We start from the raw sequence: 18,608 nt of genomic DNA, 5'->3' as shown, positions 1-18,608 counted from the left end.
GCCAATCTTCAGATAATTCTCCAGTGGGGCAAAGACAACTTAGTTGATTTCAACCCTTCTAAAACTCAGTCTTGTCTTATATCTCGCAAAAAGGATTCTTCTGCTCTTATGCTTATATTTAGTGACACTCCGATTTCTAGGCAAAATGATATATCTCTTTTGGGGATTACCCTGACTTCTAATCTCTCTTGGCACAAGCACATTACAAATATTGCTTCCTCTGCATCTAAAAAACTTGGTTTACTCTTTCGCTCTCGGCATTACTTTTCTTCCAAAAAGCTGCTCACTCTGTATAAATCGCAAATCCGCTTTGCGAAAAGAACCAACTTTTCATCTTTCTCATTTATTCATTCTACTGCCGTTTTCTGGAACAACCTTCCTTCATACGTATTTCCTGAAAATTACAATCTACAGAAGTTCAAGTCCAATGTCAACAAATATCTTCTTTCGTCTTCTCAACCTCCAACCCAAGCACGGTACTAAGTACTATAGGTTCTAATACCTCTTGTGTTTGGGGTTCAATAAAAAAAAAAAAAAAAAAATTGGTAAACTCTCTGATGACCTAAGGACCACAAAAATAAAATCGGTACGAAAGACAAGGAATTCAGGGGTGGTCAAGATCGCAACCCTGTGGCTCAGAGCTGAACTCCCAAGAAGGAACGAGCCCTCCGTCCTTATATATGACCTAGATAAGGATATCAAACCCGAGGAGGTCGCAAGAGAATTGTTTGACAGAAATCTGTCCAAACATTTGCCAGATAAAAATCTAAATGATCATGTGACACCCAAGCACACAATCAAGACCAAGTCCTCGAGCACAGTCAACTGGTCTGTAGAAGTGAGCCTGGTAGCTTGGTAAATACTTATAAATCAGACTAGAGTTTATATACATTGGGGTAGCCACCGATTCCGCGAACACATGGCTATCATCAAATGCTACAAGTTTGGACACACGTTGCACACATGCTCCCAGGCTGTATGAACCTGTGGCCACTGCGCTGGCAAGGGCCACAACTTCACTGACTGCCTAAATAAGAGCACAGACTCTGTTTGTGCTAACTGCAGGTCAGATAATGGATGCCTTCCATTCTTTCAGAGACAGCATGTGTCCCATATACCAAAAATACAAGAGCCTGACCCAATCCAGAACAGATTATGGCACCACACCATAAACAATTCAACAGTTAAGTAATCAAATTCTTCCAGCTAAACGCTCATATAGTCAGGGCAGTGGCCGACCAGGTCAGGATGAAAACCGATTACGAAAATATAGATATCATCATACTCCAAGAACCATACACAGCCATCAATCAAGTAAGGAGATATCCCCTACAATACAAGATCATACAGCCTGAAAATGAAATCCCCTGGGCAGCTATTTTGGTCAGAAATCCAGATATAACAGTTACCAGGATTACTCACCTCTGCACGGGCTGGGCAGTCTGTGCATATCTATCTCAGCACTGGGAGCCTTCTACATCCTAGCCCTTTATTGCCACCCTGGAGAGGACACAACGATGGCTATAACCTAGAACATGTAACAAATATCCTCCCCGACCAGAAACTAATAATAGGAGCGGACGTGAACTGCAGGTCACTGGCTTGATACAGCCATACCCCGGACAAGCAGGGGACAAGGAATGGACAGCTTGGAGGAATTCCGAGCAATATTAACGATAACAGTGCTAAACCAACCTAATCAACTACCGACTTACTACAAGCTATGATGGGAATCAACCCTCGATGTCTCTCTAGCCACTAGGAATATTGCTGGCAATATAACAGACTGGACAATGTCTGACCACAGGGTTCTGACCTTCCAACTCAATAGAGACCATCAGAGACTATCTTGAGAGAAAAATGCTACAGAGATATGTGCACTGCAAACTGGAACCAGTTCATAGACACTCTATAGCAGAAAAGATACACAGCAAGCTGCAATTCAAACAAACCAAAACCCTGACCAAATCCAAAAAACAGTCACAGCGATCATCACTAAAGCAGCGAATGCTGCCATAAAACAAAGAAAACCTGTCAGGTTCTGTACCATGGTGGAGTCCGGAGCTCCAGAGGCTCCGAAGAGAAGTCCAGGACAAACGAAAAGCATTCCAGAGAGCCAGACGCTCCTGGCCTGTCCCTGAAGTGGATGCACTGCGGGAAATCTACAAGGAGGCCAGAAACCAGTATACCTTGCTCATACGCAGGAGTAAACAACTCTCGTGGAAAAATCTGGTCGCAACCACTGGCAAAACTGACCCAACTCTACAAAGTAACCACTAATAAACTCCCTAGGGGAGAGGTAATTTCAACGACCACAACACCACAGGGAGATGGTACCAATTCTTGGGAGGAATCTGTCAACAATATTTTGAACACAACCTTCCACCCTCATGTAGACCCACAGACACCCCAACAAATCAAGATGTGCACAGAGAATGACGACTACTGAACAGAAGACAGGGAACCGGATTTCACAATAGAGGAATTACAAGCAGCTGTGCACCTTATGAAAAGTAAGAAATGTCCGGGTCCGAACCTCTTGGAGCCAAAAATTATCAGGAAGGTGGTGGAGATAGTCCCCGATATGCTACTGAACCTCTTCAATCTATGTCTCCAAACTGGGACCTATCCGAAGAACTGGAAAAAAGCAAATATTAAACTCATACTTAAAAACCCAACAAAACGACCAGACCAACTGACTTCCTACAGATCAATAGTCCTACTAACAGTCTGCAGTAAACTCTTGGAACGACTCCTGTTAACCAAAATACAGGCTCATTACCTACAGGCAAACCTAATGTCCCCAAACCAGTACAGCTTCAGACCGGGAACATTGACTGTGTATGCCCTAAAGAACCTCCTTGCGTGTGCAGCTGCCACAGAAAACAAATACTTCCTGGTTATCTCTATCGACTTCACTGGGGCGTTCGACACACTTTGCTAGTCGAGCGTTCTTGCCCGGTTCCAGGGGGACTGGGATGCCAGGCAACCTGTATGGAGTAATCCAAAGCTACCTCTCCAGTAGACTCATCATGGTGAATGCTCCATATAAAATACTCACCAGAAAAATCAACAGAGGCTGTCCACAAGGCTCCGTTTTAGGACCCACGCTATGGAACATCATCTTGGATAAATTCCTAAATACCAATATTGGAGAGGCGTCTTCACAAGCCTTTGCAAACAACCTCATCCTGATGATAGAGGCAAACAGCAGAATCCAGCAGGAAAGAAAGGCAAATCATGCCCTTAAAATTCTACGAGAGTGGACCAATATCCACTTCCTTAGGATCTCGGCAACCAAAATGGACTCCATTCTCCTCAAGGGATTACAGGAGACCCCCATAGATTGATGATGTCACACTACGACTTTCCAAGGAACTTAGATACCTGGGAGTAATACTGGACCCCACTCTCGCTTTCCATGCACACTTGAAATACATCCGTAAGAAGATACGGGGCTATACAGCCCTTGTTACCAGAGTCGCAAAAAAGGACTGGGGATTGAAAAAGAAGACCCTCAAGCGTTTTTACAAACCCACCTTCCTGCCGATAGATACCTATGCTTCTGGAGCATGGTACCCCAAAGTTACTATGGCTATAAATCGCAGAATCCTCGACTCTATCCTAGAGCCATGCTGCTCACTATAACCCGGGCCTGCAGCACAGTTAGCACCCACGTGCTGCAGGTGCTGGGGGGGGGGGGAACCCTACCTTTAGACTTTGAAGTGGCTAAATGTGGAGTATTATATGAACTCTCCAAGGGAAAAGCCTGCACCTTCGCTGGCTTCGAAGCAGATCCTACCACAAACCGTTTGACTGAGAAAAAGAGATTTACAAATCACCTCATGCAGACCTGGAAAACCAGATAGAATTCCCCAAAGGGAGAAGTCACCAAACGATTCTTACCCAATGGCTCCATCATGGTTCATGCTGGGATTCGCCCCGTGCCTACCCCAACTTTTCTTCTGGTGAGGCATGGCTCACTTTGTTTTAAAAACTGGATGATATTTTTGGGCCGCATATTTCAATGTAATTCTAGTATAGTCTTGTTTTAACCCTGTTAACCATTCAGCCATAGTGTTGTATATTAATGTATAACTTGGGTGATCAATTAAGTCAGTTATCAATTAAGATCAATTAATTACATGTATGCGTGAAGTATAGTTCTAGTTCGAACAATCAAATATGCAAGGGAACCGACATGAAAATCATAGCAAAACCCATGAACAAATTATACACATCCTTCAGAAATCAACCTTCAAACACCGCATTCTAATCACAGCACGACCTCGTATACAGCATCCCATGCAAAAATTGCGACGCTGTTTATGTAGGATCGACCATGGGAGTGGCACAGCTTCGAGCAAAACAACACGAAGCTTCTGTGCGGGCGGGTCGTTCAAATGCATCGGAACCTTCGTTCCACGCAATAAATGAACGACATCCATTCAGCTTTAATGAAACAAAAATTATAAATATTCAACACAACTATCACAAACTACTTATTGCAGAAAACTTAGAGATGAAACTACATGAAACTTCAATCAATATCCGTAGGCCATTCCTATTGTGCGACGATTGGTCACTTATCCGCCTGCGTGAAGAACAAACACCAAACACTACAACATAAGACAAAATTTTCGGATTAATTGTGAGTTGCTCCGTTCCTGTGAACATGACTCCTGAAAAGTTCTAGTCCGACTTAAGGAATGTAGAGAATAATCCCCCCCCCCCCGTATCCAATTTTATTAGACCCCTAAATTTAACTCTAAAGTCCAGCTAGAGGACCGAAAGAAATAATCGGTCCATTTTTATTAAACAGTTTAGACCTCAAAAAATCAAATTTTATGCCAATCCAAGTAATGGTTTCCACGCTGCCAGAAGTATGGTGTTTGTAGACAGCAGTCATGAGCACTCATTGTTGAGACCGCATGGTCTGAACACTACGGTTCTGACAGTGGGGAAGATGTCCCACCTGCTTTACAAAATAGATATCGCCATCCTCAAGAATTATTAGCGAGTTGGACTAGGAGAGTTGGAAAAGAAGCTTCCTATATCTAAAATAAAGGTAATCCCTGTTGATTTATAGTATATATTTATATACAGGCAGTTCTCGCTTTACGAGTTCACGAGTTTTTTTTTTCAAAGTATCAACAAAATCGAAAATATGAACATTAATTGCAAAAAATTAATGTTAAACATTCATAAATACCGCATTTCAAACCACGCGCATAGCTATACAATACAGTGTAGCCTGCTTTACGATATCAATCCGTTCCAGAGACACCATCGTATCCCAAAAATATTGTAATGATAACACATTGTTTTTTTGTAATTCATTCCACGACTTCAGAAGTTGAAATTTTCGCTATATAACTCCATAAAAGGTCGTTTTTATAGTGTAAATTGTATTAGTTACCAATTCAAATCATTAAACGCATTACGCTTTCATTGTTATCATATGTTCTGTTATAAGAACCAATTTTGAATGGCTTTATGATATTTTATTAAAGCTCATTTCTGGAAGTCACGACCATAAAACAACAAAGACAGTTTGCACTTTCTGGTTTATTGGGCTTTTTTGTTAGTGCATTTATAACTAACGTTTCTGTTAGTTATAAATGGGTGGTAAATTTGATGTTATTGCATTTGCAAAAATGCCGATAGCTGGTTTTTTACATTATTATGGTGAAATGTGTTACCCCTTTACTGAAATCTTTAATCGTATAAAAAAACAAATAATTTTTCAGAATCTTCTCTTCATTCCCTTTTTTTTAAGTTTCGTAAACTTGGTACTCCGCGCAAATCGTGTTAGTTGCAATTTGTGCGTTCTGTTAAAAAAGGCTTATGCATGCTATTGAAATTTATAAAGTAAAGAGAAGATTATCTTGGAAATAAATGCCTCTTGAAGCATTTCTGAAGACAACGACTCCTTGTGCAACAAACCAACGAGTGCCAAGCCAATAATGAGTGATCAACGAGTGTGCATTTAGTCGATGATGATGATGATGAAGAATAAACATTCTTTAACATTTGTAAGTCATACATAATTTCTCTATTATTATAATTTGCTTGATTTTACAGGCTATGTTTTCATTTCTTTGGATAAATCAATCATTGTTTAAACAAACTAATTAGCTAATTAATTTCATTGTTGAGAACATAACCCCGATTTTTAATGTTATATAGGTAATTCTTGACTCGTAAAGTCAAGAATTACCTGTATATGTATCACAGTTGTGTATATGTGCATATATATGTATGTTCTGATATGTGTATGTGTACATAAGTTTTTTTTTTTAGGTCCTAGCCGCCAAAGTCTCAGGAAATTATGCGGCAGGACCTGCCAGAGTTGCTTAAGTCTACTGGGTTCCTGGTCTGCCTCCACGGGGTGACGGTGGGGCAACGCTGGGCTCCAGTGGCTAAATGACCAGATGAACAACGGTACACAACATTATACAGGTACAATAACCACACACTTTTAAACCTCTGGCATTCCCAGCAAACTGATACACAAAGAAAGCAACACGGACCTTATACAAAGCAATTGAAACGGCAGTTTAATTGCACACATGCACCATTGCGACCTGAGCGGCTCCTCTAAGCAGTTCATCTTTCATTCCTACTCCCTAGTGGGGGGGTCCGTCTTCTCCCCCGCCACCTCCTTTTCCTCCCTCTGGTGAGGCATGGGCATGCCCCACTGACAAAACCGGGGCCGCCTTTCCTATTGGCCCCATACTTCTATCTTTCTTCCCCCAGCCTTCAGTCTCCCTGCCCCCACTCTACCTGTATACAAGCAAAAGTCCCACACATTGAAACTTAAATACTTATAAAATATGTTACGCCCAATTTTCAGCTTTTCAGTTTCCTAGCGCAAACCCCTACACAATCTAACGTGTATATGTGTATGTACATGTATATTTTATATATGTATGTATATGTATTTTTTTTTTTTTTTTTTAGGTCCTGGCCACCAAAATCTCAAGAAATTAGGTGGTAGGACCTGCCAGAGTACATATAAGCTACTGGGTTCCTGGTCTGCCTCCACAGGGTATAAGTGGGCCAATGTTGAGCCTCCAACAGAGGTCCAGCAACTAAACGACCAGAAGAACAACAGTACATGACACTAAACAATCCAAGACCCACACAATTTTAAATCTCTGGCATTTACAGTGTACTGTAACACACCACAATATAAACTACGCAGAGATGGGGGAACCCCCTGGTGCCGCTTGACCCTAAATACAATTACATACTTACACTATACAAAACAATGGTCAGGCCACACCTAGAGTACTGTGTACAGGTCTGGAGGCCTCATTTTAGGAAGTATCTAGAGTTTCTAGAACGAGTGCAAAGAAGGGCAACAAGATTGGTGAGGGGAACAAAGGGGTGCACTTACCAAGAAAGGCTTAAAGGCTTAAGTTCTGCAAATTTCAGCGCCTGGAGAGTAGGCACCTGCGAGGTGATCTGATTGAAGTATATAAGGCCTTGAATGGGTTGAGCAAGCTGAATGATGGGATTCTTCCTCTTGCTCAGACTAAGAACCTGAGGGGGCACAGTTTCAAATTGAGGAAAGATAGTTGTAGAATAGATGTTCGGAAATTTATCTTTACCAGCGGGTAGTTGATTGGTGGAACAGGCTTCCATCTTTTGTTGTGGAAGCTAATAATAGCCTAAATAAATTTAAGGATGAGCATCCAGCTTTAAGGCATTAAATTTAAGGTATTTGGAATGAATGGAGGGGTGAAATGGGAGGATTTTTTTTTTGGCTAATTTGGCTTGCTTTCTTGCATCGTATGCCTCTACTAATGCAAATGCCAATATGATATCAAAATTATTTTTTACGTCCATTTCCTTTGTAACCAGATTGTTGTATCCAATCAAATTTTTCAGACAAGCCTTTTGCTTAACAAACCCGTTCAGTGTCTGAATTATTGCAACAGTCTCATCTAGATGATCCTGCAATGCATCTTTTACCAGTGACTCCATTATTTTACTGGTCTAACTGGTCTGTAATTATTCATGTCACCCTTCGAATCCCCCTTTGTGAATTGGGGATACATTTGCATGTCTCCAGTCCACGGGGACTTTCCCTTAGTCCAAGGATGCTCTCATAATTATGGCCAAGGGTTTTCTTAGTTCCTTTGCCGCCTCCTTTAATATAACTGGATAGATTCCATCCACCCCAGGTGCCTTTCTTATGTTTAACTTCAACAATTTCTTCTCCACTTTGCTCTCAGCTATTACAAAATCATTAAGCACCCTGTTACAATTTGATAAGCTTCTGGCATTTTTATTTTCTTGATAACCCCTGATGTGTGAATGTAGATGCAAAATACTCATTCAGTTTGTTTGCTATCTGAGCAGGATCATTAACAGGAAAAACAGCAGGATCCTTGCTGTTTTTCCTAGCATCCTTTGCCAAAGATTTCTCGTAATCTGCCTTCGCTTGCCTAATCTCCTTTGAAACTTGATTACAGACTAGCTTATATCTGCCATTAGCTTCTGTGTTGCCTGATAATTTATATGCATCCCAAGCTTTTTTCTTCTCTACCACCAGTCACATTAGTTCATTTGATAACCATTTTGGCCTAAACCTTGAACAATATTTCTTAATCGATATGAAAAGTCTAGTAGCATCCAATATTAATTCCTTGAATGCTTCCCACTCAGAATTTGCAGTTGGTAACATCATCAGTTGGTCCTACTGTACAGAAGCAAAAGCCCTTTCCGTTACCCGTGATTTACTTATATCTTTAAGTAAATCCCACAGCATTACACTGTCATCACTGTCACATAGTGGTAAATTCTTAATACACGAAAGATCAATGCTGATAATCAGATCAAGAGTATTATCCTCTCCAGGCGCCTCTCGAACATGCTGCTGCAGAAAACAATTATCCAATAAATTCACAATAGTCTTGCTAGTGTGCGAGTGACCAACTCACAAGTTCCAATCAATATCTGGGAAGTTAAAATCCTCTATAAGACATTCTGATTTACTAGCCCACTCTATTTCTCTGTACAATTGTTTGATGTACTCATTCGAGTCATTAGGCCCATAACACATTCCTACTCTTATTTTTGCTTTACCAGTGCATATGTCACACCAAACGGACTCAACATTGCACTGTCCATCTATGGCAACTGGATGCATTTCCTTAGATTTTATGTTTTTCTTAATTAACAGCATAACCCCTCCTCCTTTCTGTACACATTGTACTCCCCAAATCCCAATTCTGCATTTCTAATAGCTGTGTGACACCATGTCTCTGATATCCCAACAATATCCACCTTTGATGTCTTGACCAGCAATTCTAATTTATCAAATTTATTTACTATACTTCTAGCATTGGAGTACATGCAAGTATACGTGCACCTATTCTCATTCTTAGTTACCCTAATACAGCCCATGTATTTATTTGTTTCATGATGACTGCCATCAGTCCCTGAAATCCCAAGCACCTCTTGCTCTGCCCTGGAAGCTGCATGCAGACCCACTGTGTGTGCAGCTTCCAGGGTGCAGGTTGCATACAGTTGTATCACAGGTTAAGGACCCCATCCAAGGGAATTTACAAGCGGGGTCATGTATGAGATAAGATGACCGGATTGTGGGGAATGTTATGTTGGTGAAACGAAACGGCAGTTCACAGATCGTCTGGGGGAGCATATGAACACGTTAAAGACTGCGGATTATGGAAGATCTGCTGTGGCAGAACATTTTTGGGAAGAGCACCATCAAATCTCCCCAGATGAAGCTCTTATCATCGACCGGGCACATCGATTTTGGGACAGCAAGTGGCTCGAGACAGGGGAATCCATTCATCCCCTCTTCGAGGTAGTGGTTCTTGGACAGGATGAGCGGTTCCGCCTGGCACACTCCCGAGCCATTTCCGGTTCCAGTGCACATGGGGAGGGCCCTGCCCATGCTCCTGTGGAACCACGTGCTGAGAACCGTGAGCCTGCTGATATTTAAGGATGTGCTGTACGATAAGCCTCACTGTTGAAAAAGGAGGCCGATGCAACTGAAAGCTACGATATTTTAGCGCTTTTATCACCCTGTGTTTCATCTACATTGTTTTATTGTAAATTCAGAAGTGTAGACATCTTGCTCCAGGCCGCTGTTCATTCTAATAGAAGTAGTGCAAGAATCACCTTCACCTCTGCCTGTGGCTACTTTTAATCTTTTAGTGTGTGAATGTCCCCCCCATGCTAGCAGTTTTCTGACCCACCTAATGCTGCCTCGATAGCATCAGAAAACACTCTTGCACCCTTTCTATTTAAGTGTATCCCATCCCTGTAGAAGCAGTCCTGTTAACAAGCACAGACCAAGCTGAAAAAAAATTCCACCCCGTGAGTCCTGCAGAATCTCTCCAAGGCAAAACTGATTGACAAGGCTCTCATCACTCCTAGTACTTTTTTTACACATTTATATATATAAAGGCAGAACGTGTAAAGTTAAAACAATTCTGTAATTAAAATTTATATATGAATACTATTGAGAAACTGAATATGGTAGAGAATTAATCAGTTACCTTAAAATCCTGACTGAATAGCTTATGCATTTTGTCTTTGTATGCTTTATCTAAATGATATTTCATCAAAACCAAAGTGGGAACAGTGTTTATTCCCTCATCCATATTCAAGCTGAAATGAAAGGAAATAAAAATAAATGGATGCTTATAAATGATGGTTAATCTAAGAATTATTATCATATTATTAGCTTTTCAGAATGCACCATGCGGTACCATTGTAGTTCCACATGCTCTGCCATCATTTTTCATATACAAATACAATTACTGAGAATATTCTAGATACCTCAGAGATCTACTATATATATATATCAGTAGTGTCATATGCCCATTTAGGTTGGGGGAAAAATACACAAATGTTTTAAGCAACCCACACCTACAAAATACATAAATAAATTTGAACGTGTTTATAATTTTTATAAAGTTGAGAAAGTTTTAAGAGTGACTAACTCGAAAGCAGTCTTCTTAATTATTTTCGGTAAATATCTTTACAATCCGTGCCGAGAAGATCAGAATATCATCGGCAAATGCTAGAATAAGGCATGAATTATCTGTATTTCACTATATTTCCAGATCAAAACAAAAAAAATTGGAAGAGGAGGAACAGACATACCTTCTTCAACTATCTTTATACAATCTTTTGGTCCTTGAGGCTGTCACAGACATTCTCTCAGATATGCCAGACAAGCTGTACTTGCTGCCTGGGAGTCTAAAACGCTGATGGAACCGATATTCGAGTGACACTCAAGTCAAGTGGACCCAATTTCGACGAAGTTCGGACGGTCTATGACAGCCAAATCCTCTTGCACCTTCACGATGGTGGGATAGTTAGTAATCCTGGGTATAACCTCCATGCACAAGTACATAGTGGGTGACCACCCAGGTGTGAATAAACGTAAGCAGGGGTTGACATGTGGTGCCCACACTACATGGAGGAATGCCGCCCATCTATGTTACCAGGACTGCCGCCCCTCTATGTTCTAGGTGGTAGATGACTCTCATCAACCAGTGAAATACCACCACTTTGCTTATTGGAGGCTTGAAGTGGTGGAACCCATGTTTAGTCTCTAGAGCTAAGTTCGGTCAACTCTTCCCTATCTCTTCCATCATGCAGTATAATTGATGACTTTTGAGGTTATGATGAATGTCGTGGCGAGATACAATATTTCTTACATTTCGAGGGTACAGCTCTAAAACGGTGTTCGCAGGAAGGCCGCTAGTTAATACACTGGACTGAACCTTTTGCTAACTCTCTAGGAGGCTTCCGGATCAGCTAGTGTATAATTTTGCTACCTCTACTCTGCCAGATAGTGACTGGAGGGAATCCGAGTAGTATGTATGCGGGGAGCATTGTCGAGGCCACGTTACTTCAAGGATCTGGGTATATTCTTACCATATGTACGCCATATCCAAAAATTTCATTACTTCATACAGCATGTCCCATCCACTTCTTCTTACTATTGAATACACCATGAATTGTCAAACTAATAAAACAAGCTTATCTGCAAAAAGATCTAAACCTCCCAAGCACTTCCTAAATCATTTCACAAATATATGTGCTCTCAATTCTAATCTCAACGATGTCCATTTCCACTTGCAGTCTGCCAAACCCCATGTACTTTTTCTGACAGAATCTCAGTTATCAGTTGATTCAACTACTGCTCATCTCAGATGCCCAATTTATTCGCTGTATGATTCCTTTCGCCTCAAAGGTGGTACTTGTGCATATGTCCGTTCTGATATTCCCTGTCAGAGAATTGGCAATTTGGAATCTCCTCTCTTTGATCTTCGCTGGCTTAAAATCTCTCTACCTCACTGTGTCAAATTCATGTTGTCTCTACCATTCTCCCAACTCCACTAATCACTTGGAGCTCTTTCACTTCCTCTCTTTGCAACTTGACTTTCTTCAGTCCAACGTTCCTAACAGTGAGGTAATCTTCCTTGGTGATTTTAATGTTCACAACTCCATCTGGCTTCCGTTTACTAGTCACACCGACCCAGATGCTGAGGCTTTTGCAATTACTAATGATCTTGCACAGATTGTTCATTTACCTACAAGATTACCGGAAAATCCTAATCATACAGCCAACAACGCTTGATCTTTTTCTCACAAACAACCCTTCTAAGTACACGGCCGAAGTGAGAGGTCCTTTAGGCACTTGAGATCACAACTTGGTGATTGTCTCTTCTCCAATGGAGCCTTTATCTGATGGCTATTCCCAACCTTGTGTTATTTGGCATTACAAGAATGCAAAATGGAATGACCTGTGAGATTTCTTTTCTTCTTTTTCTTGGTGAGATTACTCTTTCAAAACTTCTGATGTCAACATTTGCTCAGATCGTGTCTGAAATTATTCTGGCAGGAATACAATCCTTTATACACTTCACTTTAAATTCTCGCCCTTTATCTAAACCTTGGTTTTCCAATATATATGTTAAGGCAGTTCAAGAGAAGAATGTTGCATATTGTAATTGGCTTGTTTCTAATTCTTCAGTTTCATTTTCTGCCTACACCAAAGCTCGCAACAATTGTAAAGCAGTTATTAATCAGTTGCCGAGCATTGTGGTCTCTTGTCAAAGCTATTGGCTGCAACTTTTGCCCATCTCTCCCACCTCTGTCCAAACCAGATGGTTCTGTTGTCACTTAAGCCAAGGAGAAAGCTGACCTGCTAGCATCCCATTTTACTACCAACTCATGTATTAATGATCTTGGTAAAACACCTCCCACCATTCCCAAAATGCTCCTTTCAATGCCTCCTGTGGTCTTTCATCAAAAGGATGTCTGAAAGATTTTGACGAATCTTGATGCTAAGAAAGCTCCAGGCCCTGATGGTATTTCTCCACTTGTTCTCAAAACCTGTGCTCCTGAACTTACTTCTATTCTTTGCCACCTTTTTTCACTTTCTTATTCCAAAGGTGTTTTTCCTTCTGCTTGGAAATTTGCTCATATCCAGCCAGTTCCTAAAAAAGGGTGACAAATCCCTCACATCCAATTATCGTCTCATTGCAATTACTTCTACCCTTTCTAAAGTAGTGGAGAAATCAATTAATTGTCAACTCTTAAACTACCTAGACACCTTCCGTCTGATTAACGATCTCACCAGTATGGATTCCGTCAGCGTCAATCCACTGGTGATATTCTGACTTATGTTACTCATTTATGGACGAATTCAATGGACAAGTTCGGTGAAAGTAGTTGAAACAAATTCAAGTAGTTGCTCTTGATAGCTCAAAGGCTTTCAATCATGTATGGCATAAAAGTCTTCTAAACAAGCTTCCATCTTATGGATTTCCAACTGTTTTTAGTAATTGGTTATCCAGTTTTCTCTCTGATCGCTCACTGAGGATAGATGGCTCTCTGTCTTCTAACTTCTCCACTAATGTCGGTGTCCCCAAGGTTCAGTTCTTACCCCCACTCTTTTCCTCTTGTATATTAATGACCTTCTTCCATTGACTGGAAATCCTATCCATAGTTTTGCCGATGATGGCACATTGCATTCCACTTTCCATTTTGAGAAACCTTGTCCTGCTCAATCAGCTTCAACTTCTCGAAAATCTGCTATCAATTCCTTAAATGCCGATCTTCAGGTAATTCTCCAATGGGGCAAAGACAACTTAGTTGATTTCAACCCTTCTAAAACTCAATCTTGTCTTATATCTCGCAAAAAGGATTCTTCTGCTCCTATGCTTATTTTTAGTGACACTCCGATTTCTAGGCAAAATGATATATCTCTTTTGGGGATTACCCTGACTTCTAATCTCTCTTGGCACAAGCACATTACAAAAATTGCTTCCTCCGCATCTAAAAAACTTGGTTTTCTCTTTCGCTCTAGGCGTTACTTTTCTTCCAAACAGCTGCTCACTCCGTATAAATCGCAAATCCGCCCTGCCATGGAATATTGTTCCCACATCTGGGGTGGTGCTCCCAAAACCGCTCTCAGGCTTCTTGATTCCATTCGGAAGAGGGCAGTTAGGTTAATTAATGATTCATCTCTAACAGAGTCTCTCCACCCGTTGTCTCATAGATTTACTGTTTCTGCTGCATGCCTCTTCTACTGATCCTTTCAGGGGCACTGTTTTTCTGAATTGCTTCTATAATTCCCACTCTCTTTTTCAAAGTAGTCCGAACACGTGCCGCTACCAGCGAACATCCATTTACTGTCCAACTTCAAACTCACAGAACCAACTTTTCATCTTCTTCATTTATTCATTCAACTGCCGTTTTCTGGAACAACCTTCCTTCATACGTATTTCCTGAAAATTACAATCTACAGAAGTTCAAGTCCAATGTCAACAAATATCTTCTTTCATCTTCTCAACCTCGAACCCAAGCACGGTACTAAGTACTATAGGTTCTAATACCTCTCGTGTTTGGGGTTTACATAAAAAAAAAAAAAAAAAAAAATTCTGCAAAGTCTATGCCCAAAAAATGGGACATTCACTACATCATCAACGTGTTCCTCGTCATAAATATGGATAAAAAAAAATTCAAATTATGTCTAAATCTGTGCTCATAAACATACTGGTTCACAAAGAGAGAGACAGACAAAACACAGAAAACAAAAACAGCATCTCATGATGCAATGCTGAATTGGATTGCTCCACACAATAGCCTTCTTAACCAATTACTAGCAGGTGCTGATGTCCCAGAGCACACCTTATCACGTCTTACTGGTCAGTACCATGATAACACAGCAGGCTAGATTCTTAGCCTGTAACCTGCTGCACCAATCTGCACATGTTTAAAGGGCTCAAAGGGTGAACGTGATGCAATGCATACACACTGAACCTTCTCCTCTTCATGAAAACATGGTATATGGGATTTAATTTTGACAACATGTGAAGCTTTAGGAGAGTTTTATTAGAAACAAATCCAAAAATATAATATCAGCAAATTCTAAATGGAGAGCATTCAAGGAAATAATTATGGAAGCTATTATCCTTTTCATACAGACTATTTCATTCTGTAAATTTCATCTGTTGTCTCTATCGTTCTAACAACTTCACAAATCACTTGGAGCTCTTTGACTTCCTCTCTCTCCAACTTGACTTTCTCCAGACCAATTTTCCTAACAGTGAGGTAATTTTCTTTGGTGATTTTAATGTTCGCAACTCAAGCTGGCTTCCATTTACTAGTCACACTAACCCAGCTGGTTGAGATGCTGATGCTTTTGCAATTTCTAATCCTCGCACAGATTGTTCATTTACCAACAAGAATACCGGATAATCCTAACCATGCAGCCAACACACTTGATCTTTTCTCACAAACAACTCTTCTAAATACAAGGTCGAAAATGAGTGGTCCGTTAGGCACCTCAGATCACAAATTGGTGATTGTCTCTTCTCCAATAGGGCCTTTATCTCATATCTATTCCCAACCTCGTATTGTTTGGCATTACAAGAATGCAAAATGGGATGACTTGCGAAAATTATTTTCCTCATTTCCTTGGTCAGATTACTGTTTCAAAACTTCTGATGTAAACTTTTCCTCAGATCCTGTCAGTGAAATTATTCTTTTAGGAATAAAATCCTTTATTCCACACTCCACTTTAAAATCTCGTCCTTTATCTAAACCTTGGTTTTTCCAATAAATGTTCTAAGGCTGTTCAAAAAAAAGAATGTTCCATATAGTAATTGGCTTGTTTTCAATTCTTCAGTTTCATTTTCTGCCCATGTCAGAGCTCGCAACAATTGTAAAGCAGTTATTAATCAGTCCCAACTAGATTTTGAACAGGCTAAGAGTAGAAAACTTGCTTCTTGTGCTAATGGTAGCCGAGCATTCTGGTCTCATGCCAAAGCTGTTTTGTTATTTGTTTTTTAGGGGCATTAGCAACTAAGGCCATGTTGCTCCGGGATATGCGGTGGTCATTCCCCGACCTTTCCGCATCCTCAGTATTTGGTGGTCACGGGCTCGAACCCTGGTCTAATCAAGAAGCGTGTGCTACGCACTGCTGCTCCTTCCCACCTGGCTACGGAGGCGCCCATGCCAAAGCTATTGGCTGCAACCTTTGCCCATCTCTGCTCCCACCTCTGTCAAAACCAGATGGTTCTATTGTCACTTCAGCCAAGGATAAAGCTGACCGTAGCATCCCATTTTTCTTCCAACTCATGTATTAATGATCTTGGTAAAACACCTCCCACCATTCTTAACACACTATTCAATGCCTCCTGAGTCTGTCAAAAGGATGTCAGAAGGATTTTGACGAATCTTGATGCTAAGAAAGCTCCAGGTCCTGATGGTATTTCTCCACTTGTTCTCGAAACCTGTGCTCCTGAACTTACTTCTGTTCTTTGCCGCTTTTTCACTTTCTTATTCCAAAGGTGTTTTTCCTTCTGCTTGAAAATTTGCTCATATCCAGCCAGTTCATAAAAAGGGTGACAAATCTCACCCATCCAATTATCGTCCGATTGCAATTATTTCTACTCTTTCTAAAATAATGGAGAAATCAATTTTCTAAAATAATGGAGAAATTAACTGCCAATTCTAAAAATACCTAGACACCTTCCGTCTGATTAACGATCACCAGTATGGATTCCGGTGTAATGTCAATCCACTGGTGATATTCTGACTTATGTTACCCATTTATGGATGAATTCAATGGAAAAGTTCGGTGAAACACAAGCAGTTGCTCTTGTCATCTCAAAGGCTTTTAATTGTGTTTGGCATAAAGGTCTTCTAAACAAGCTTCCATCTTATGGTTTGCCAACTGTTTTTGTAACTAGTTAACCAGCTCTGATTGCTCACTGAGGGTGATTGTAGATGGCTCTCTGTCCACTAATGCTGTTGTCCCCCAAGGTTCAGTTCTTTCCCCCACTCTTTTCCTGCCTACCGGGCTAGCCAGGTGGGTAAAGTGCTTGTCTGGCATCCCAAAGGTCGCAGCTTCGAATCCCACCTCGGTCTTGGATCACAGTATAATGCAAAAACTTTGGGAGGTGGACTATGGCCACAGAAGCCAATGCGCCAACAACTAACAACAACAACACTCTTTTCCTCTCGTATTTTAACGACCATCTTCCATGACCGGAAATCCTTTCCATAGTTTTGCCGATGATAGCACATTGCATTCCACATTGAGAAACCTTGCCCTGCTCAATCAGCTTCAAATTCACGAATATCCGCTATGAATTCCTTAAATACCGATCTCCAGATAATTTTCCAGTGGGGCAAAGCCAACTTAGTTGATTTCAATCCGTCTAAAACTCAGTCTTGTCTTATATCTCGCAAAAAGGATTCTTCTGCTCCTATGCTTATCTTTGGTGACACTCCAATTTTTAGACAAGATGATATATCTCTTTTGGGGATTATCCTGATTTTTAATTTCTCTTGGCACAAGCACATTACAAATATAGCTTCCTCTGCATCTAAAAAACTTGGTTTTCTCTTTTGCTCTCGGCGTTACTTTTCTTCCAAACAGCTGTTCACTCTGTACAAATCACAAATCGATCCTGCCATGGAATATTGTTCCCACATCTGGGGTGGTGCCCCCAAAACCTCTCTCAGGCTTTTAGATTCCATTCAGAAGAAAGCAGTTAGGTTAATTAATGACTCCTCTCTAACAGTCTGTCCACTCGCTGTCTCATAGACATGCTTTTTCTGCTGCATGCCTTTTCTACAGATACTTCCATGGGCATTGTTCTTCTCAATTGGCTTCTATATTTCCCGCTCTCTCTTTCAAAACCGAACACATGCTGCCACTAGGCAACATCCATTTGCTGTCCAACTTCAAACTCACAGAATCAACTTTTCATCTTCCTCGTTTATTCATTCAACTGCCATTTTCTGGAAAAACCTTCCTTCATACATATTTCCTGAAAATTACTGTCTACAAAAGTTCAAGTCCAATGTCAACAAATATCTTCTTTCGTCTTCTCAACCTCCAACATAAGCACGGTACTAAGGTCTTGTAATAAACACGAGAGGTATTTTAGTACTATTGGTTCTAAAATACCTCTTGTGTTTGGAGTTTTCATAAAAAAAACTTGATATCAATGGGTTAACTATAGAAAATCCTGTTCAGGTTGTTTACAAACTGAATAAGTATTTGGCAAGTACATTCACATAGGAATTCTTTA

General features: G+C 40.6%; 1 protein-coding gene across 2 annotated transcripts in view; it reads right to left on the bottom strand.

The window, feature by feature from the left end:
- The window catches only part of LOC150081736 (phosphatidylinositol 3,4,5-trisphosphate 3-phosphatase and dual-specificity protein phosphatase PTEN-like), a 523,999-nt gene that overhangs the window by 99,194 nt on the left and 406,197 nt on the right, over positions 1-18,608 (bottom strand). For both annotated transcript variants that reach the window (XM_090378836.1, XM_090378837.1), the window contains one exon: positions 10,539-10,650. In XM_090378836.1, the coding sequence (XP_090234962.1) occupies positions 10,539-10,650 (112 nt within the window). The remainder of the gene's footprint in view (positions 1-10,538; positions 10,651-18,608) is intronic.

This window comes from Mastigoproctus giganteus, chromosome 8 (genome assembly GCF_048544385.1).
Source record: "Mastigoproctus giganteus isolate SK-2022 chromosome 8, ASM4854438v1, whole genome shotgun sequence".
Classification (NCBI taxonomy): Eukaryota; Metazoa; Arthropoda; class Arachnida; order Uropygi; family Thelyphonidae; genus Mastigoproctus; species Mastigoproctus giganteus.
This window is presented reverse-complemented; position numbering and strand designations above follow the sequence as displayed.